The following is a 22,112-nucleotide window of genomic DNA, read 5'->3' as shown; positions in this document are numbered from 1 at the left end:
AAATTCCTAATGGAATTGCTCTTAGTCTTGGGCTAGAATATTCGTACCCCAACAAGCGCATATATTCTTTTTAAAAAAGCCCATGAACAATTACAACATACGGCAAATTATGCTAACAACTCTATGTTTACAATTTTAAAATTCTATGTTTACAATTGTAAAACTTTATATTTACAATTTTAAAATCTCAATATGCAAAAATACATTAATCAATATTTACAATTTTTGAAGTCTATATTCACAATTTTGTTATATAGATTCAAAAATTGTGTTATACTATTGAATATAGAGTTATGAAATTATGAATATAGAGTTCTGAAATTTTGAACATAAAATTATGAAATTGTGAACATAAAGTTCAAAACTGGTGAACATAGATTCTAAAATTGTGAAAAAAAAAAAAAAAAGAAGAAGGAAAAGCCCAACCACCAATTCTATACGAAAAAATTGCTGAAAGCATTCAAAAACAGACTAAAGAAAGATGAAATATGAGATGTTCAATCCAAACAACTTCAATCGTCTGAGTTCTGACAGTACATTTTTGTTGTTCGATATATTAGAATTCCTATTAAGAGGATATCTATAAACGCAGTAATTTAATTTGGAAAACTACTACTACGTAATTAATACTAATTCTAACCAGCACCACTATTGGTCTCCTAATATGCAGGCAATACATTGGCAGACATGTAAGGTGAAATGCAGCCTTGAACCTGAAGAAAACCCAATAATTAAATTAGAGTCTAAAAAGTTGAAAATAATATAAATGCATAGCATGGAAACTAGAAACTAGTATAATTTTTTAGAGCATCAAGAAGGGGTTTACTTCTATGAATATAATGAACCTTTCTGGATGTAGAAGGCAGAGAGAAGAGTTCAAGTTCTCTATCTACCAGGTTGACTCTCCCAAATAGGAGGTCATGAGGTCGAGAAAGTATAAATAAACAAATATTACAATGTAACAGAGCCAATAGTACTCCAAAAAAAAAAAAAAAGTTCTCTATCTATCTTTGACCTAATATATAAAACTAAAGCAACTAGACCATCACTTTTCTAGTTAATAGTTTCGTCATTAAAAAGCCATGCTAGGTTAGGTTGTTGTGCATCACAAACATCCATGTAGACGGAGGCATTAAAGAAATTTCCATCCAATACAAACTCGGTGGATTGAAAATTTCAATTCCACCAAAAGGTCTTCCCATATTGTGTGCGTAACATTTACCCAATATCGTCTTATATATATCCTCTTGATTTTTAATTTTTGGGTAGGAACTCTAGTCATATTTTCTCAGGCGAAGTGCAGAAAGCTAGAAATAAAATCAAAAGATCTACAAGACTAGCTAGAAGCTGATATTCATAATAGGAAGGAAAACTCACTTGCAATAAAGAAGTAGGAATTTCAATAAAACCCTGCAGCAAAAGATCAACCATCTTCAGACTGTCCAATGGCACAGGAGTAATTAAATAGAGGACCTGTCTGGTGGTGTCAATGCCTCTCACAATTCCTAATTCATTATTAACAAAGAGGAAAAACCAATTTCATATTAAATTTATCTGGACCGAAAAGTAAGATTGAAATGCAACAGCCACTCAGAATTCAGAAGTAGATATCCAAAGGTATTTTCCACTGTAGTATAGTAAACAGTTGATCCCAGAATTTAAATGGGTCAAGGATCAATATCAGTGATTTACTCTTTCCACTGCATATAAGAAAATTGGCTAACTCCCTAAAGCAAGATAAGTTTTGCAGTAACACACCTAAACCAACACAGTGAGGCATATCTTCAGGGCTAACGGCCAAGCCAACAATTGTTGCATTCAAGCTGTAGAAAACCTCATCCTTGGGTACCTAGAAACGATATTTTGTGTCATCAGAGAAGTTTCTATCCCCACTTATCTCTCTTAATAACTCTCTTATGAATTATGCAAACTTGTTCACCAAATGATGAAAGATAATGTGAAAAAGATACGAAAAATCCATTCAACTGAAAGAGAGTTCAGCATATACTTCCAGGTCAGTTTCTTGATCAGTCATAGCAAAATAACCTGTTTATTAGTAGCAGAACCAACCTGGCAGTGAAGGTGCTTAATTTTGACACTTGATATAGATATCTCATACGGAGGATGTGCAGCTAATGCATGAGCTAGTTCCTTGGATGTAGTGATATTAGCATCATTTGGAAAACATTGTCTAAAATAAGCTATGATACGAAGGTCCCTCAGAAGTCGTGCATCCTTCTGCACCAGAATCCTAAAAGTAGTGTAAAAACATGAGGAATAGCTATAGCTCTCCTGCAAACTAAGTTTGGGTTGTTTGTAGAAATAATAGCATATTAATGTGAAAGAGCATAAAAATACTAAAACAATCAGCAACAAAAAGTTCCCTAAAATTTAGAGAATATGCATTTTCTGGTTAAAGTAGAGAGGCAGCTTTCTAAACAGAACATTACAGTTTGCTAGTCAAAGTGGAACTAACGTATTAATTTGAGACTAAAAGTAGCACATACGATCTTCGTGAAGAGTCCTGACGGGCTGAATTGATTTCAATTAGGTTAGTCACTGGAGCTTCCCCTTCATCTAGCCAAAATGCCCCCGCTGGTAGATTCTTGCTCTCAGCAGATATGCGAATCTTGACAACATGACTAGGAGAAATATATTTCAAGATATCCACAAGTATTTCATAGCCAATGCCTAACATGCAAGGAAAACAAAATGATACTTAAATATTGCAATTGTATATCAAGCAAAAAGAATAGCCAAAAATAATGAACTGAAAATAAAATTTTCTTTAAAACAAACAAACCTTTTACCCAACCAGGGGTATTAATCACAATGGGCATTTCAGCATTAGCAGGATTTTCACTATTATTAAGCATGCAGTACTTTTTCTGATAATGATCATACAAGGCACATGCATATGTTAAGTAGAGTTTTGGGTCCCTTTTTGATGAAACATCGCCAAAGAAAAAGCATCTGAAAGAAAATTTTAAGGAAAAATTAGTAGGGAATTTTACAAATATACTAGAAGAATAGAAGATCATTTGTTCCAATTTGCATTAACAGTTGGAAACACAACTTCATGTGCTAGACATAAACAACATGCATCATTCAACTGCTTACTTTATGCTATATGAATACAAAATTCAGATGAAAATAATGTTTTCTTCACACACCATTAAAATTAGATATTCAAACTGCATGAAGAGCATTGGCATCTGGTTACAAAAAATGTGTATGACACTTTGTGATATTTGGAAATGCCAACTCAAATGAAAAGAAAACAAAACAAAAAAAAAAAAGTAAATTACTTTTCCTCCTTAGACATTGAGTATATGTTATTATAGCAGACCACAGAATTTGGTGCAAGTTTCTACAGCTAAACTGGGAAGACATCAGGCAAAAATGAACTCTAATGTAGCCATTAAATCAACATGATTTCACAACTTGCAAGGATACTTTATCTGCAAATACTTCATTAGAAGTGTCATGTTTTACCTTTTTCCCCTTCCCCTTTTGGATTTAACAATCTTTTGTAATTTGCAAAAAAGAATACTATCACAGGTTAACAAGGTAGTGTAAGATTTACTTGATAACAAAGCTGAGGGTGCATACCTCTCTGGTGTTTTTAGGCATGGAATTGTCAAATCTGATAAAGAAAGAAGAAAAAAATATTATTAACACATCATGTCATAAAATGACAACAGATTTTATTCAGAGAAAGCAAATAAAGAAGCTTCAGTTCAGATGCCAAAGGCCATTTATTTGCTTACCAGCAGGTATTTTGTCAATTATTGTGAGTGATAGGAAACCAGGTGGAGTAAACTCTGTCTGCCCAACATCGGTATCCAAATAAGCCACTTTTCTATACCTGAAACTCCAAAAAAAAAATATCAATGTTTTTTTATAGAATAAAAGATCACAATTTGACAATTATTACCCGTAAAAATTACAGAGTAAAAAATAAATTGTGAAGAGTTCTTTCAGATGAAAATGGGAAGAAATAAAATTCCAAATATTTTTTAGCAAAAATTTTGCCTATTTCAGTCCCAGCCTCTGCTTCCAAAAAGTAAAATCCTTTTGGTTAGACAACTTAACTGTTGAAAATATATGCAAGGAACTCAGTTCACTGCCACATAGCAACTGTGTTAATCAAATGGAAGAGCACCCTATTTATAGATATTTGTATTCATATTTTATATTTCACATGCGATCTTAACAATCTCCTGATTATGTATAGCAGAGGCCATTAACAACCTTTCACTGAATTGATTACATCAAAATAATCAAATATTCAATAAAGCTTAATAAAATGTTTGTGCTTAAATTAAATGTCCAATTCATACAATAGTGGCAATAAGTATATACGGAGTAAATTTCAATCTATTTTACTTCACTTATACACAATGCATTAGAAGGTAAAACACAATTCATATTTTAATGTAATGACTAGTGGAGTAAAAAAAAAGGGGGGGGGGACCTGTTGAGAAGAACATGGAGGAGGTGGCGGGAAAATGTAGTCTTGCCACAATTTTTGGGGCCACAGATGAAGGAAACTGGTGGGGGTAAAGTAACGGAGTCATAGGCTATGGTGTCGGCAGCATCGGACCATTCGTTGGGTATGATAATATCCGGTGATGGAATCTCATTTTCCAAAGCTGAAGCCATCCCTCTCTCTATTATCTCTCCTCAATGCATTTGCACTCAGAGACAATCAAAATCTACAAAAAGAACTCAGCAATCACTACAAATCAAACTTTACAGACATAAGTAAGTATCGCTAACTACATTCTAGTACTGCAATGAGGTTTGGAGAAAGTATACAAAACTAAGCAAACTAAACATCAAAAAGTAGTGATGGACTAAACATCAATCATTCTGGTCGTCCTACCAATTTGAACTAAGCTTCATAATGAATTCCTGATTTACTCAAGACTGTCATAGAGTTCAAATTCTCATCTCTTCAGATTTTGCAAGACTTTAAGCACATAATTTCCTACTACCGCATTTTATTGAAAAATCAAATGATAGAATGAATTATGAATGAATAGAAGAAACACTCATACCTTGGTTTGCTCAGATGCTAATGTATAGAGACTTAGAGAGGTGCTGATATGTATAGAGATGTCGCTGGAGGGGACAGGGGTTACTGGGTGTGAGAGGGCTTCAGCAAGTTCTACTATCTCTCCCCTCAATGCATTTGCACTAAGAAGTCAGAACAACACGACAGGCATGAGTGTCTACTGAACAGAGGGCACATTGATAGTGTGATACTTGGGAGTAGGGCTGCGAACGAGCCGAGCTGAGCCGATCTCGGCTCAACTGGCTCGAGCTCGGCTCGACTGGCACGAGCTCGGCCGAACTTTGAAAAAAGAGCGCCGTCGCTGCAAGGCCGCAGCCTTCGTCCACCACCGCAACTCGCAAGGCCGCAGCCCGCAGCCTCCACTCCTCCAGTCACGACACAGTATCAGACTAAAGTAAGTGTATCAGTGAATACCACTAACCTGTTGTCGCCGCTCGCCGGAGATTGACGCCAGTTGCCGGAGATAGGATGAAGTCGTCGTCGCTGTTGGCCGGTCGTCCACTCGTCCCTGCGTTGCTGCGTCCGACGGCTGCGTGGAGGTGGAATAGCCGAATAGAACAGAGAAAATTTGGGAATAGTTTTTTACATTTTTGGTCACAATTTAAGTGTCTTGTCAATTTAGATTCACAACTTTTATGGGTTGTTTGGTTGGGTGTAATTTAGGGGAGTTGTAATTCATTAAATTTAAATTCAATAAATTTGATAACTACGGTGTTTAGTGGTCCGCGAAATTGCAATTTCTCCATGAATTGTAATTCAGTGGAGAGGAGGGGCATTTATATCGGTGTAAAGACCATTTTACCCCTCCTCCCAATCTTTTTTTTTTTTTGAAATTATTATTATTATTAGGGAAAAGGGTCAAATACACCCTCAAACTTTATATGAGAAGTCAATTAGGCCCCCGAACTTTTGAAAGGTGCAATTAGGCACATTAATATATTAATTTAATGCATCAAGACCCAAAAACCTAATAATGACCTGCAATAGCAGGTAATAATGCGCTGGTAGACCTCCGGCGACCTTGGGAGAAAATCCAGCGAAGGCACGACTAGCAAGCCAAACGACCAGTTAGAGATGATGGAAAAATTCCGATCGGCGGTGCGAAATTCCTCCGGCATCTGTTTCGTGGTAGTTCCGTCCGGCGGCGTTGTTCTGCGTACAACAATTTTCTGGACATCAGCAATTTTCTTCTGGCGAATTTCTGTCTAGTAGCAGCTAATTCCAGTCGGCGGCTAGCAATCTGGGTTGCAGCATGCATGTTCTGGATTCTTGTTTAATTTTAGCAGCAGCGAATTGTTTATTGGCACAGCAAACAAATCTGGGCAAGAATTCTTGGGTTTTCTTCCATTGTTTTGCCTTTTCCTTCATTGTTTTGTCGGCACTATTAAGTTGAATTTGGATTGCTTGCCTAGATTTTTCTTCAAATCATTTTGTTAGTTGGTTCATATAAGTACTAACAATTAAACAAAGTGCAATGCGTATTAAAGATTAGTTGATGCCCAAAATTGCTTCCAATCTGAAGAATTCAATTCGCTACCGCTTGCCAAAGTGGATTACCGATGCCAAATTAATGATTGCCGATCAGAGCTACGTCTCAGAATCTGCTTCGCCGAACCGAAAAATCGCAACCAATAACAGAGTCGCTGTTATACTGGAGGATTCACTGCCGCACGCAAAACAGAAATTGCCGCCAACAACTCCCCTAATGTAGCGTTAGAAATTCTTCCGTCGCCTTTTCCGGTGGCTTGCTAGTCGCGACTTCGCCGGATTTTCTCCCAAGGTCGCCAGAGGTCTACCGGCGCATTATTACCTGCTATTGCAGGTCATTATTAGGTTTTTGGATCTTGATGCATTAAATTAATATGTTGATGTGCCTAATTGCACCTTTCAAAAGTTCGTGGGCTTAATTGACTTCTCATATAAAGTTTGAGGGTGTATTTGACCATTTTCCCTTATTATTATTATTATTATTATTGAAAGAATTATTATTATTATCATTATTATTATTATTACTATTATTATTATTACTACTACAACATAATGGCATTTTGGTCATTATGTCACTTCTTACCTTTCAATTCCATATACTCCTATTCTTGCATACCAAATACTGTAATTTCAATTCCTACATTATTCATTGAATTACAATTCTACCGAATTACAATTCTTTTTCCCCCTAATTCCCTCATCCCAACCAAACGCCCTGTTATTCTCAACACAAGTAGTGTTGGATTTTGTTTTTGTTTTTTTTTTTTTTTTTGTGTTCATTTTTTGTCTTTTTGGATCTGAATCAATAAATTGTCATGTATATTTAGATTTTAGGGGGCTAAAGAAGTCTTTTACCATCACTTAAACAATAAACAAAAGACAAAAAATAATAATAATAAAGTGAACATCTCATACTGTCAAAGTGGACTGGTCCACCCCACCGCGGTGATAATTTCTAGCAAGCTTTTGTGGGTCAGCAGGTTAGGGTTCATGCAATCCTAACTCGCCCCATGTGAGTTAGCGGGCTTTTGTTTGTTGATTTTTTTTAATTCATGTGAAATTAAGTAAATAACTTTAATATTCATAATTAAAGCATTAAAGTTCGTAATCACATATCAATTCATTAATATATATATATATATATAGTCTGGCCCGCAGGTCGTGGGCCATCTTTTTTGTAGCTTTAACCCGTCCCATCGCAGGGCAGGTGCGGGCCAGCTCGTGGATTTCGGCCCACTTTGACAGTATTACTCATTATCTTATTCTTACTTTGTCTTTTTTATCTTACTGTAAGTACACTTAGACAAAACCTCTACAAACCCTAACTCAAATCAAGCTAAAAAATATTCTCAATCAGCAACGCCTTGATGAAATCAAAGTAGAAACAAGTATAATATTGGTGCATCTGCCAGACTGCCATGGCTTCACAAATAGTTGCATCTTCTTCGAACATGACGGTATACAGTAAGAGCATTGAGTGAATGATACAAATTTTGAGTTTTTATAGTTACGGGGGAGGTTTGTATGAATTGGGTAGTAGTCTATGAGAGAGGGAATGGTAGCAATTTATATATTGATTTTATATGGTTTGTATGAGCTATACTTGTCTATTTTATTCAATTTATTGTTGTGCAACTGTGCATTTATGTGGGGACCATAATATGAAAAACTTTATCTCTTTTTTATGTAGTTGGTATTTGGTAAGACACTACTTTATTTGAAGTGTTTGTCAGTTCCTTTGCATTTTTGTGGAGATCATTGTCAGAAAGTTTGTATGTAGGCTCCATTATATAGGATTTCAAATACTTCATACTTTTCTTCTTCTTCTTCTTTTTGAATTTTTTTTTATTTGAGCTTCAATCAGTGTTTAGCATCAACATGTGTTCAGTTGTCAAGATCATAATAGTAGTTATGATAATTTAATTTTAGTGTCATTCCTAAACATCTAGCTAGTTTGTAACTGGGAAAATATAATGTTTTGCTCTAATTTACTACTTGGTTTTATTTACTTTTGAAGCTTCCTAGGTTATTCAAGATTCTGGATGGATATTGCACGACCATATCCTGAATTTTATATGCTTATTAAGAGCACCATTGTGAAGATTATTATATGAAACATGAATTAAGTGAAATCATGATTTAGCTTAATGTATTTAATAATTCCAAGTAAATGTTATTTTCATTCAATAGTGTGTTAAGTCTATTTGTCTTTGGTGATGAAAATGCAAGATCTAATGGCAGTGAGAGTGGTAACTATGAAGAAAATTTGTTTTGATGGGGAGTTTGATAACAATGAAACTAGGGATAACATGGATTTTGATACTCATGTAGACCCATTACTTGAAATTTGTGGGGTTAGGAATAGTTTATATAATTCATTTGAACCAAACCTTTTTGATAATGCATCTGTTGTGGATTCAAACAGTGATGGTGAGATATTAGGTAGTTTGTGGACTAGTTTTAAGCCAAACAGAGATATGAATGACCCACATTTTACTATAGGTATGACATTTGCCTCTAAGTAATAATTCAAGGATGCATTGCAAAACTATGCAATTAAAAATGGTAAAGATCTTAAGGTGGAGAAGAATGATAAAGAGAGATTCATTTTAGAATGCAAAACTTATGGATGTCCTTTTAGAATAAGTCTTAGAAAAGTGATTAACTCTTTGTCATGGAGGATTTTAAAGATGAAGGAAAATCATGAAGGTTGTTCATGGGTCTTTGATAATGAGATATTGAACTCATCTAAGGTAGCTAAGAGATGGTGTAATGAGATTAAATTTCATTCAGACTAGAAGATGCTCAAGTTTAAAGATAAAATGCACAATGATGACACGTTTAATATGGGTGAAAGACAAACTTATAGGGTGCAAGCCAAAGCAAAAATCATGATTCAAGGAAATGAAGAAAAGAACTTTAACAATATTTGAAATTATGTGTTGGAAATTAATATAACATTTTCAATGTCCACATGTTCAGTTAAGTTGAGTGAACTACAATAATTGAATGTGGATAGAAGATTTCTAAGGTTCTACATGCATTGTGATGCATAAGAAGGGCTTCAAGTATTGTAAGCCAATTATTGAGCATAAATTTACTTTAATTTCTTACAAACATAAGGATATAATTGTACTACAGCTTTTAGAGCTTTGAAGGAGTTAGATGTTAATGCATTTGAGGCGTTAGTTGATAAATATCCTAGACTCCTAGAGAATGGTAAGATCACACTTCTCATGTCACTCACATAGTAGTATGTTGGTAAATAATATTTGTGAATGTTTTAACAATGTCATATATGAAGCAAGACAACAACCAATTATTGGATGCCTAGAACCAATGAGGCAAATGTTCATGAAAAGAATGTATAACTGTAGGGAGACGGGCAAGGCATGGATTAATAATATGTGTCTTAGGATTTTAGATAAATTAGCTATGATTGAGAACCAAATCCTTGTTCTGGGATCTCAAAGACCATGATTATGAATGACATGGTTAGACTATCCAAGAAATGGGCTACAAATGAAAGGCCTTTTATTGCATTGGTTGGAAATGAAAGCCCTTTAACATCCAAAACCTTCAAAAGAACATCTAACACAAGGAATGAGGATTCAGAAGAAGACATGACTCTTCTTCTAAGCCAATTCACAAAGTTCATATGACACAATGACAAAAGTTATAGGAAACACACATCCTCTGACAGAAAGGTAAGAAAAAATGTACAACAAGATGAATATGAAACTAAAAAGGTTTGTTTTAATTGCAGGAAACCATGACACTTTAAAGCTGAATGTCCTTATTTAGTATACGGAAATTTGTCAAATAGACCCCTGAACTTTACTCAAAAGTGCAATTAGGCCCTCAAACTTTAAAAAAAGTGCAATTAAACACTTGAACTTTGTCAAAATGAATCAAATAAGTCTAATTTACCAGTAACCAACAGGTTACCGGCAAATTATTGACGTTGACCGCCGCTATTTACTATTCAACACCGCAAAAAAAAAAATCATTTTCTCCAGGAGAAGACGATCGGACGTCATTTTCTCCACTAGAGAAGGCGACTAGATCTGGTCACCTTATCCAATGGAGAAGGCGACCTACCTTTGGAGAAGACGCCAATGGAGAAAATGACCAAGGTCGCCTTCTACACTAGAGAAGACAACCGGCCGGTCTTCTCTGGTTGAGAAGGCTAATTACTAGGCATAGAAAAATCATCGGGGGATAGAATCGCTCTTGGTTTTAATTCTTCATCTTCTCCGGCACCACCTTCTATCGGATTGGTATTTGTTAAGGAATCTAATGTGGTACAAACCCATAACTCAACTCCAGTTGATTATGGAACCAATCGAAATCGACAAGGCTTAGGTTTCAAGAAAGTTGCCTAGACCCATCAAAATAAATCTAATAAGGCAATTTTTAGAAACCGATGAGGCCAATGGAAGAAGTGGAAAACTTTTAGAAATAAAGGAATAAAAAATTATAGAAGAAACGAAAATGTTTGGAAGGAGTGGGTTCCTACAAGAAGGACCTATGATCCAAACAAAGTGGACCCAACCCCGGTAGGAACAAAATTTTCTATCGGAGACAACCAAAAGAGTATAGAAGTCACTTCTTACTGGCAAAAATATACATGCTGAAAATTTTCCTAGTCCACATAAGAGGATATATATGGGTAGGATTCCAATGAATGATGTTGGTAGAGATTTTCCTTATGATGCTAATTGGGCAATGACTAGTTTCTTTACCTAGACCTAGGTTAAGAAATTTCAAAGAAGTCAAACATTATCGAGGGTATCAAAATTATTTTAGGTCAAAATTTTAAAAAATCGATGCTACAAAACAATTTTATAGCATTCCATTTGATTATGATTTAGAATGGGAACGAAGAATGGCTCAAGTCCCTCATGATGGGTTTGAGCTACCTTACAATCCCAAAAGAGCTAACTTTCGAGGACTCAAATTTGTCTAGATATCAGAAACTTTGTGGTATTGATGTATGAACCTTCATTCATTTTTTTTTTTTGAAACAAAATGAATGAAAATGTAATCATTGTTAGGAATAAATCAAGGCTTGCTCAATATCAGTTCTTGTAGTGGTTTGAAAATTTGACCATCTAAGGGGTAGGATGTCAATAATTGAAGAGAGTAGTGCAAAAAGGGGGAAGAATGCAATTAAGGAGGAACCATAAATAACCCACGTACGATTAAAGTTCAAGCTACTGTGGAATCTCATCACTAAATGTATGATTAATCTTCATGGCAATATCAACTTTTTTGTATGATAGCAAAAAGGGGGGAAAATAGTAAGGAAGAAGATAAGTAATAGGGGGAAAGATTATGAAGAAGATGAGTTTGAATGGAAACTTTATAATTTTGTAATATTAGATAATTTGATCAAACTCAATATTATATGCTTGAGTTTTAATGAAAAATCACGAAAAAGTTAAAAATTCAAAATCAGCCATAAATAAAGAGTATAGGTTTTGGCATCATCAGCAATGGACAAACTGTCAAGATTAAGTGTAATTAGATTTTGATGATACAAAAAATATGTTAGGAATTTTTATTTGTAGTAAGCAATATCTACCAAAAGAAGAAGAAGAAAAAAGAATGAATTTCGGAAGGTAAAGTGGAAACCGAGAAGTGTTACAATACATCGGAAGGTAGAGTTAATTCCAGCAATGGTCCTCCGACTATGTTGATTTTCCAAAATTAGTCCCTGACTTTTAATATGGACAATTTAAGTCCCTTGACTTTCAAATTCTTTCCAATGTTAGTCCTTTCGTCAAATTTTGGTTAAATTGAGGTCAAATGAAGGGGTAAAATTGTATGTTTACATGTATAATGTATTATTACTCGTATTTCTCCTGTCCTATACGCTATATATATTAATATAATCTTAGTCGAAAAGACTTCGACTGAGATTATATGGTTTCGATTGAGACTTTGGTTGAAATTGTATTCATATATACAACGTATAGGACAGGAGAAATACGAGTAATAATACATTATACATGTAAACATACAATTTTATCCCTTCATTTGACCTCAATTTAACCAAAATTTAACGAAAGGACCAACATTGAAAAGAATTTGAAAGTTAAGGGACTTAAATTGTCCAAATTAAAAGTCGGGGACTAATTTTGGAAAATCAACATAATCGGAAGACCATTGCTGGAATTAACTCTCGGAAGGTATATGTTACAGTGCTTTGGACGATCGTCTTTGGTTTCCAGTTGGAAACCAGAGAGTCTCCTCTCTGCCAGAGATGGTGGTTTCCGATCGGAAACCAGATATGGTTTCTGAAAAGGTGTTTCTTATGGTTTCCTATGGAGGTGGTCCACTTGAAGATGAAGGAGGCCCTTGTGTTGTGATTTTGTAGCAAGAGGAGTGGAGATGAAGAAGGAGGGAGGAGATGAACCATGTGCGCCAAGTCTGGAAAATGAGCCTCATTTTCCTTTGACTCGAAGCTATTTTCCTTTGACTTTTGTTTTCAATGTCTTGCCAAACACTAGAAACCCAGTAACGTAATGGGCGTCTAATAAATAAATTCATTTTGGTTAATTGAAATGCTACAAACAAATCTTCAATACTAGTATATATAATGCTTTGTATATTCTCTTTTAAAATATAGTAAATATTAAATCAGAATTTTTTTTATAATAATAAATATTAAATTATTTTCCAACAAAAGAAAAAGACATGAAATTCAAATCCTATTTCAATTACGAAACCAACATGGGGTCAAATTAAGAGAAAACAAAAAAAACCATCCAACGGCTGTGCATTAAGCTACTTTGCCTATTTCTAGGTGACGCCCAAACTAGATCAGATCGTAACCCCTCAACGGAAGCGCCAAAACCCTCCAAAACTCCAATACAGGCTTATTCTATTCTAACCTCAGTGAATTTACCTTCGAAATTTCGATATAGACAAAAAACAGCAACTATATTCATATATGCTCAGATTTTGTATATATATACATATTTGTTTGTATATTTGAAGTAGTAGAAGGATTTGGAATTGGAGTGGAGGCGATTCGCGATGGAGCTTCAGAACACTGTGAAGGAAGCCCTAAATGCACTGTACCATCACCCGGAAGACACGGTTCGCATGCAGGCCGATCGATGGCTTCAGGACTTTCAACGCACAATCGACGCTTGGCAGGTTTGATACCGAAACTTCCCCTAATGGATCAATATCTCTCCATTTGAACTTCCTTGGTAAAATTTAGTCGTACGCGTCATCTGTTCAATGTTTGGTTTTAAAATAAGGATTTTTTTGGACTTGATAAAATATTGAGTAGTATAATATTTGAAAATTGAGAATTTATTGCTTAATCTGCTCTATAAACGTTTTTTTTTTTAGTTATTTCATATTTGAAGCTTAGATTTTCTAAAGTAGCTTCCCTTAGCAGTAAATGTGGTATAAAGGAATAAATTTGTAGTGTTAATTTTGTTTTAGAGAAAGTATTGAGTAGTACAGAATTTGGAAATTGAACTTCTAAGCTGGCTGAAATTGGATTTTTTATGTAACTTATAGCTTAAATTTGCTAAAGTTGTTTTTTTTTTTGGTAAGTGCAGTATAACAGAATCATTTGATTTCTGAGTCTATATCTGTGCATGTTTTTTGAAAAAAGGGGGAGGGTGGGGGAGTGGGGAGGAGTTGTTGGTGGCTAGTCTAGCAGGTCAATTTTCATTCTGATTGAGTTTGGGTCTAAACTGTATGCAAGATTAGATAACGACATGAGGGGCAAACGGCTGCTAATTAGTAATAACACACGTGTATCTTTTGATGTACATGAGGGGCAAACAGTATGTGACTGGCTTACTGTTGGTATAATGTATTATTTTCCTTTTCTTTTCTATCATTTTCTTATACAGTTTGCATTTAAAAGGTTGGCCTTAGTGCAGTGGGCAAATGCTCACTGTTGGCTTGTCAGGTCATATAGGAAATTAGGATCCAGCCTTGGAGAAAACTTCTCTCAATACGACCATACATCTTCCTTTCTATATCCTTTTGCACTGGGTCTGACCTTTTATTCACCTTAATCATGGTGGATGCTTTGGTATTTTTTTGTGGTGTTCAGCACATTATTTGAGTGGATGATAGAAAGAAATACAGATAGAACCAATAAATGAAGCAAGGAAGACTCAAGAGAAGTGGTGTTCAAAGGGAAATACCATGACAGTTTTAGCTGCCTCAGAGGAAACTAAACTTGAATATGCAAAAGTGAAAACTGGGCAAAATTTGTTCTCATTCTTCCTTTTCTTTTTGAGTGCTATTATATTTCAATTTTGCTTTTACTTTCTAGTGTGCTTTATCCATCCAAGACTAGCATGGATTTATTTTCTCCAGATTTTCAGATTAAACCCAATATTCACAGGAAAAAAATCTGTCTTTTGGTGAACTAACCAGCAACATGAGTGTTGATATCAATTGTACTTCTAGTTAATGTTTTTTTTTTTTTTTTTTTGGTTAGGTGGCTGATAATTTGCTTCATGATTCTTCTAGCAATCAAGAGACTTTAATTTTCTGTTCACAAACTCTCAGAAGCAAGGTGATCTTTTTACATTTTGTTGGGGGTATTTTAACATAAATTCGTAGTACTTTTGAAAATGAGTTTATTTATGGTATTCAGTTTTTGTCAACATTTTGATATAATAATTCTATTTAGGTTCAACGGGATTTTGAAGAACTACCATCTGAAGCTTTTCGTCCACTTCGCGATTCTTTAAATGTGAGTGATTTTGTTGTTTGCTGAATATCATCTGTATCACCTTTCTCTACAGAGATGAAACTTTTTACCGTTGTTGGGGAATTGGATGCTGCATAATTAGAAATTGTATGATGCTGACTTACATCCATGGACAGGATTTAGGACTCTGTCTTATGATTCAGGAATGCTTTACTTACAAATTTGTAAAAAACTCAAGTTATTAATTTTGATGCATTAAAAATTGTATAATCCTATAAATGGTCAGTGAATTACATGCCGCCATATCATTAGAAAGTCGAACCAAAATTGGCGAAACCCTTATTTGACTTGACTTTTTAATGAGGTGGCAGCATGTGGTTCATTGACAGTGTGTAGCAATACATTACCAGTGCATCAAATATTAACTCAATTCTCGATCTAGATTTGCGTTAGTACATTTTGCTCATATTGCGGCTGCATTTGTCAGTGCTGTTGGAAAATACTTGTGATAGTATATTTGCAACCATTTTTTGTGCAAAAGACACTCAGATGGGCATTGAAACATATAAATCCTTGTACAAAAATCGTCTTAACCATTATTAAGGGGCTAAGGGTCAAATAAGTGCTCCAACTATAGCCAAAACAACAGTTAAACACTCAAACTTCAAAAGTTTCAATTAAACCATTGAACTCAATAAAATTAAGCAATCAGCGCACTTTTTCTGATTTTTGCTTGTTAACTTCTGGTTGAATGCCACGTAATTCTTATATGGCTTACTTGGCATGAAAATTATTAATAGTATTTTTAAAAATTTTGTTTTATCTTTTTCTCTTCTTTAATTTTTTAATTTTGTATGCAGAAAAAAAACAAAATTGTAGCTATATTAACTTAACTTGCCACCACCTTGACATTGCCGCTGCCCTCCTGGGAGAGGCAACAGGTGTCACCATCGCCTCCTTCCAGATCTAGAGGAGGCAATTAGTGTAACCGTCACCTTCTTCTAGAAGAAAGAGGGAGGCGATGCCGTCGCCTCCTTCTAAATCTGGAAAAGGCGAAAAGCTTTGTTGTTGCCTCTTCCAAGAGAAAGGAGACGATGCTGTCACCTCCTTCTAGATCTGGAAGAGGTGACGAGCTCATTGCCTCCTTCCAGATTTGGAGGAGGCAACAAGCGTGATTCCTCTTTCTAGAAGAAGGCGCTGTCGTTAGCAGCAGCGGTGGTGGTAGAGGCGGCAGGGTGATGAAGATGATATTACTATTATTATTATTATTATTATTATTATTACATTGAAAATTGAAAATGGACTCCATGCAATGTGGATGACATTTCAGCTAAAATACTACCCAAGTAAGTAAAATGTTGCCATGCCGGCATGCCATTATTTGTTTACCAGTAACCGTTGTTTACGGGTAAAAATGGCTCAATTGCACCTTTTCTTTATGTTCAAGGGTGTAAATGGAGCTTTTGAAAGTTTAAGGGCTTATTTGCTGTTTTGACAGTAGTTGGAGAGCTTATTTGGCCATTATCCCTATTTTTAATTATTTGCATTTAAAGAAGGATAATAAGCATGAAGATAGCACATTGATATTTTTACACTCCTAAGTTGAAAGTATGGGCTTTTATTCCTTTTTAATTTCATATAATCCATAATAAACCGTCTCTAATAGCAATAGTCAAATGTATGATGTTTGGGATGAAATTACACTGACACATGCAGAAGAAGTGAAGAATTGAGGTGATTAGAAAGAAGAATATTGTTTAAACCTCAGTACTGCAATGACTCAGAGATCTGAATAAATACAAATTTGGTCCAAAAGTTTGTGTGTCAAATATTACCATGCGATGCTTTTTGATTTCATATTATAGCCATACTAGATATCACAGATTAATACTAATATAGAAAAAGGGATATGGTGGATTACTGAATTGTTCTCTGACTTGCATATCTTTTTTATTGAAATATTGGATGCAGACCTTGTTAAAAACATTTCATAAAGGCCCTCCAAAAGTTAGAACTCAGGTAACATTTACATTGTTTTTGAACACTTGATTTGAAAGTTTTAACCACTAAGGTTCAATACTAAAGTTTCTTGATAATATAGATCAGTCTTGCTGTAGCTGCATTGGCTGTTCATGTACCTGCTGAAGATTGGGGAGATGGTGGCATAGTAAATTGGCTGAAAGATGGGATGAATTCTCATCCTGAGTTTATACCAAGTTTTCTTGAAGTTCTAAGAGTCTTGCCAGAGGTATTTGAATATTATCTAGAGTTAAACAAGATTATTATTGTTGTTATTGTTGTTATTGTTATTGTTGTTCTTGTTATTATTATTATTATTTTTTGAGAAAAGACTGTTTATTCTAGATGAAGTTGTCTTGTAACGTTGAGAAAATGTGACCTTTGTCATATGTTGATCTTAGTGTACATTATTGTTGCATGAAAACTGCAGCTATGTATTGAAGGATGAATTAAAACATGAATTGATGATAACATGTTGGCCACATAATCTAATGCTTTAATTTGTAAATAATTTATTAGTTTACAACTCAGGTTAATTATGTCTTTTTGCTTTTTCAAAAATTTGTTAACTATAAAGTAACAGCAGAACATACCTACAGTCTCATTTCATTTGACTTGGTACTGTTATCATCTTCTTTAACTTTGTGAGCATTTCTTAGACTGTGAGTTCACTATTTTCCTTCCTGTACTGTAAAAGTTCAATATTGCCTAACCTGCTAGATTCTTCCTTTTAATATTTGCTATGCTTCTTGTTTTCATGACCAGGAAGCATTCAACTACAAGATAGCTGCTCGCCCTGATAGACGTCGCCAGTTTGAACAAGAACTTGCTTCTGCAATGGATACTGCCCTTACTGTTTTGTCTGCATGTTTGAATATCAATGAACTTAAGGAGCAGGTATTCTTTGCTTCCATCTTCTTCACCCTACCATTTTCTTAATGAGGGAAAATTGGAAAAAGCCTTTGAGTCAATAAACTTCAATGATTGTAACTAGTTAAAAGGATTTCTTTGTTTTGTATATATAGTACTATGTATATTTAATAGCATACACAGCGAGATTGGGATTTATGCTTAGTTGAGTTATGATGAGTATATAGTATCTTTGGTCATGCCTAAAGAATGTCTATTTTTTAATCATCTTATGTCCTCCATCTCTTTGCTACTTTATTCTTTCTAATTGCTAAATTGTTTTGAAGTTGGACTATTTCAATAAAACTTGCAAGAGTACCAATGCATGATGTTTCTCATCTTTTTAAGCTTGGTAGTGTGAAATAAATTATATTATAACAGATTGCTGATGTTTAATATCTTCTATTTCTTTGTAACTTGTTCTTTAACCTTTAGGTCCTATATTTAGACTTGCACCCTGCTATCATAATAAGCTTTGCAGTTTGAATCTTCTGGAGCTTGATGAGTAAAATGCACTATGATTTACCCTAAATAAAGTGGGGCCTCAATCATATGAAGGCATTGATAGAATCTTTATTGGACTTCATTCTTATAATAAGTTCTTGATCCTTGGTTGACATTTTTCTTCAGATAATCTATTAAAAATAAAAACCACACATTTTCAGGTAATGAAGTCTTCTGATTATACTGGAATCCTTTCATTCATGATTTTTAATTTCATCACAGGTCCTTGAGGCATTTGCTTCTTGGCTGCGTCTAAGGCATAGGTATACTTGTCTTCTCTATATCTCCTAGCAGTAGTGTTAAACTTAGGCCATGTTTGAATTTTATCTATTTTCTATTGAATTATTATCTTATACGTAGTACTAGTTTTGCTGTTTTATTTTGTTAATTTGTGGGTTGACTTGTGTCTATAATTGTTGCCCTTGGATATAAATTGGGAATTTTGAGCTGAAAAGATTCCAAGGTTAACTTTGTTTTAGTAGTTGTTTCCTATCTTTCAGTCACAAATTTGTATATGAATTTAGGTTTAAGTGTTGGGGGTGCATGTTAGAGATGTTGTATTATATATGTATTTGGAACTGAGAAATTATCTCAAGGTGCATCTAATGCTAATGCTATTTTGTTGCTATATATTTCATGTTCAACAGTTCTTGGTTAGTTTGCGAAACTTTGTAATGAAGCTGTGTCAGAATACCATAAGACAATAGCAGCTTTATGTTTTTTTATTTGCTTGTTTGGGGTCTGGCTGGTGTAGTTGGGACCTTGGGAGGATTGCATTTGGATACTTAAAATTCTCTTGGGTGGAAACTTGATTAACTGTTTAAACTTTTATTGGTTTCAGGATTCCTGCCGTTACTCTTGCTTCGCACCCTTTAGTTCTTGCAGCTCTCTCTAGCTTGCATTCAGATATGCTGTTAGAGGCATCCGTAAATGGTAATATCAATAACTTGAGATGGTTTTCGTTTTTTCATTCCTAAACATTTCAGGAAACTTCTGTTGATCCTGTGAATCTTTATATTGAAGTTTAATTTGATGTTCCCTATTAAGGTTTAAGAAATTATGTAATGCTAGGCAGTTTCAGTTTTCAAGTCCACTTCCGATCTGTGTTCAGGGACACTGAACATGTCCTACATTCTTGACTTCATTCTCAACTTCTTAGATAAACATTAGCTAACTGATTTTATTTTTATTACTTTTTTAGAAAGAAGATCGAATCTAAAATTCTGATACAGTTTGAGATAGTCTTTGTGAGTTTATTACCCTGCAATGCTGATGCTTGGGGCTCCTTTATTACATGGGCTTCAGGTCTTAGTGTCTTACATCTATTTAGGACAGTGCTTTAGATTGAAATAAAACATTATGGATGTGCTTTCTCTCTCTAGTTTCTTAAAGGCTTGCCTTTTGTAATTTCATCAGAATATCTATGCTCATTTCATTTAAGTTTAGATGCCTCTAATATTTATTGTATTTTTTGCAGTCGTTTCTGAATTAATACACTACACTGCCGCAAGAAATTCAGGTGGAGCTTCCTCGCAGATGCCTTTGATTCAAGTAATTGTTCCTCAAGTTATGAGTCTAAAACCTCAGCTTAGAGATCCTTCCAAGGTATTGATGATTTAGTAGGATTTGCAGTTTATTTACTGGTTAGATGGAGTTGTTCTGCCTTTTAAACTGCTAGTTAAATTTGTTGGGGGGGGGGCTTTTAGGTCTATTAGATGTGAAAACAAATTTCCCCTAGTAATAATTTTCACGGATGGTCTATTAGGTCAAGTAGATGTGAAAAAAAAGTTTCCCCAAATAATACTGTTTTTAAACAACAAATGCTTTCTGATCTCTGTGATTGAAGAGGGCTGGCTAAACTACCCTACTGGGGATAAGATAGGTTGAGGGGATGTGATTGACACCTTCTCAGTTAGTTCCTTCCATTGACCTGACCCAAATTTGAAGTCCACCTTATTTCTTCAATATCAGTAGTTACTTTTTCACAAGGTTTTTCTAGATTAATGTAACATTCTTTTAAGCGCTTCTTAAAGTTGTCTAATAAGAACTTTGGAAATCGATAAAACAGTTTGTGTTCTGCTTTTTTATCGTGGAAGTTCCACACAATACCTATACTGTTAGCTACTGTCATGTGCATTTTGCTGGGGGCTTTTTTTTATATTTATTTTTAATGTTCACTAATTTGAAGGGTTGCAATTTATTTATTTATTATTATTATTATTATTATTTTTTTGTTTCTTGTTTGATAAATTAGTAAATATGGAAGGGACGCCAACACTTCTCTGATGCATGAAAACTTCTATTGTTTTTTTTTTTTTTTTTTTTTTGGAAAAAAAAAACTTCTATTGTTATTGGATGTAGAAGTTCTAGTCTCAGATATTCTTTTCTTTTTCTTATTCATCATCATCATCATCTATCTGGTATAGATTGATTGCTTGAAAGAAATTTGTATTGACATGACACTGATGTATCACTTGAAAGTCTATTTAAGACCATGAAGTTTCTCTTTTTGGGATAAAATTTATCAACTCCATATTTGTTTCAACTTTCAGGATGAGGAGGATATAAAAGCCATTGCTCGTTTATTTGCTGATATGGGTGATGCATATGTTGAATTAATTGCAACTGGTAGATATTTTCTTTTGCTATAAATGTCTTTTGCCTGGGATGTTGTGTTCAGGAAAAAATGCATGTGACAGAGAATGAATACTATAATTGCATATGCTCATGAATTGAGTATATGATTATCTAAGCATGTGACAGAGAATGAGTACTGTTTTCAGGCTCTGATGAATCAATGCTGATTGTGCATGCACTACTTGAAGTTGCTTCACATCCAGAGTTTGATATTGCTTCCATGACATTCAACTTCTGGCATAATCTTCAATTGGTGTTGGTTGAAAGGTGAATCAGTGACTGCTAATTGAGTTCCTTTCTTAGACTATCTGCTATAAAATGAATTTTAACTCTACAATTTTAATACTATAGGGATTCCTATCAAGAGTTTGGTAATGATGCAGCAAGAGAAGTTGAGAGAAATCGCAGGTTGCAGGTCTTCCGTTCATCGTATGAGTCACTTGTTTCATTGGTGAGTCCACTACATAGGAATTTGCTATGAAATGTTTGCTATGTGCATCACTTATTGCTATATTTTTATTTGGAAAGTTTCAGTTTGATCTATAGCTTGTGGCTCTTGTTCTCAATTCTCATTTGTGAGTAAAATAGTGTAGCAATTTACTTTGTAAGCTGGAAAAGTTATGGGGTGCTTTTATTAACTGGAAAAATTCCCATTTTTCTGGAAAAATAGAAAACGGAAAACAGAATATGTGTTTTTTCATCTGGAAAACAGTTTTCCATTGTTCCAGCTTAACAAAGTAATTCGGAGAACCTTCCCCCCCCCCCCCCCCCCCCCTC

General features: G+C 34.6%; 2 protein-coding genes across 3 annotated transcripts in view; one reads left to right on the top strand and one right to left on the bottom strand.

Annotated features, from left to right (window-relative positions):
- Positions 1–459: 459 nt before the first annotated feature.
- Positions 460–5,662, bottom strand: LOC116006180 (polynucleotide 5'-hydroxyl-kinase NOL9). 2 transcript variants are annotated; one of them, XM_031246472.1, is made up of 11 exons: positions 5,502–5,662; positions 5,064–5,202; positions 4,478–4,718; positions 3,771–3,868; positions 3,613–3,646; positions 2,804–2,973; positions 2,508–2,691; positions 2,071–2,251; positions 1,759–1,849; positions 1,378–1,505; positions 460–713 (listed from the first exon to the last, which is right to left on the bottom strand). In XM_031246472.1, exons 3-11 carry the CDS (start codon positions 4,663–4,665, stop codon positions 660–662), a joined length of 1,128 nt encoding a protein of 375 aa, XP_031102332.1. In that variant the 5' UTR covers positions 4,666–4,718; positions 5,064–5,202; positions 5,502–5,662; the 3' UTR covers positions 460–659. The 2 variants fall into 2 exon arrangements, with proteins under 2 accessions (XP_031102332.1, XP_031102338.1); XM_031246478.1 differs by lacking the exon at positions 5,064–5,202.
- Positions 5,663–13,391: 7,729 nt separating this feature from the next.
- Positions 13,392–22,112, top strand: part of LOC116010317 (transportin MOS14) — a 16,332-nt gene continuing 7,611 nt past the window's right edge. The window contains exons 1-12 of the mRNA XM_031249669.1: positions 13,392–13,735; positions 15,051–15,128; positions 15,246–15,308; positions 17,238–17,285; positions 17,368–17,514; positions 18,051–18,182; positions 18,921–18,961; positions 19,540–19,631; positions 20,176–20,303; positions 21,251–21,326; positions 21,482–21,602; positions 21,687–21,786. Of these exons, the coding sequence (XP_031105529.1) occupies positions 13,613–13,735; positions 15,051–15,128; positions 15,246–15,308; positions 17,238–17,285; positions 17,368–17,514; positions 18,051–18,182; positions 18,921–18,961; positions 19,540–19,631; positions 20,176–20,303; positions 21,251–21,326; positions 21,482–21,602; positions 21,687–21,786 (1,149 nt within the window). The 5' untranslated portion in view covers positions 13,392–13,612. The remainder of the gene's footprint in view (positions 13,736–15,050; positions 15,129–15,245; positions 15,309–17,237; positions 17,286–17,367; positions 17,515–18,050; positions 18,183–18,920; positions 18,962–19,539; positions 19,632–20,175; positions 20,304–21,250; positions 21,327–21,481; positions 21,603–21,686; positions 21,787–22,112) is intronic.

This window comes from Ipomoea triloba, chromosome 2 (assembly GCF_003576645.1).
Source record: "Ipomoea triloba cultivar NCNSP0323 chromosome 2, ASM357664v1".
Lineage (NCBI taxonomy): Eukaryota > Viridiplantae > Streptophyta > Magnoliopsida > Solanales > Convolvulaceae > Ipomoea > Ipomoea triloba.
This window is presented reverse-complemented; position numbering and strand designations above follow the sequence as displayed.

Excerpts from the sequence above, each read along its gene's own strand:
- LOC116006180 (XM_031246472.1), bottom strand. The coding sequence starts at position 4,665 with ATGGCTTCAGCTTTGGAAAATGAGATTCCATCACCGGATATTATCATA. Across the intron at positions 3,869-4,477 it reads CTCCATGTTCTTCTCAACAG|GTATAGAAAAGTGGCTTATT; the intron begins GTCCCCCCCCCC and ends TTGGAGTTTCAG. Across the intron at positions 1,850-2,070 it reads TTAAGCACCTTCACTGCCAG|GTACCCAAGGATGAGGTTTT; the intron begins GTTGGTTCTGCT and ends TATCGTTTCTAG.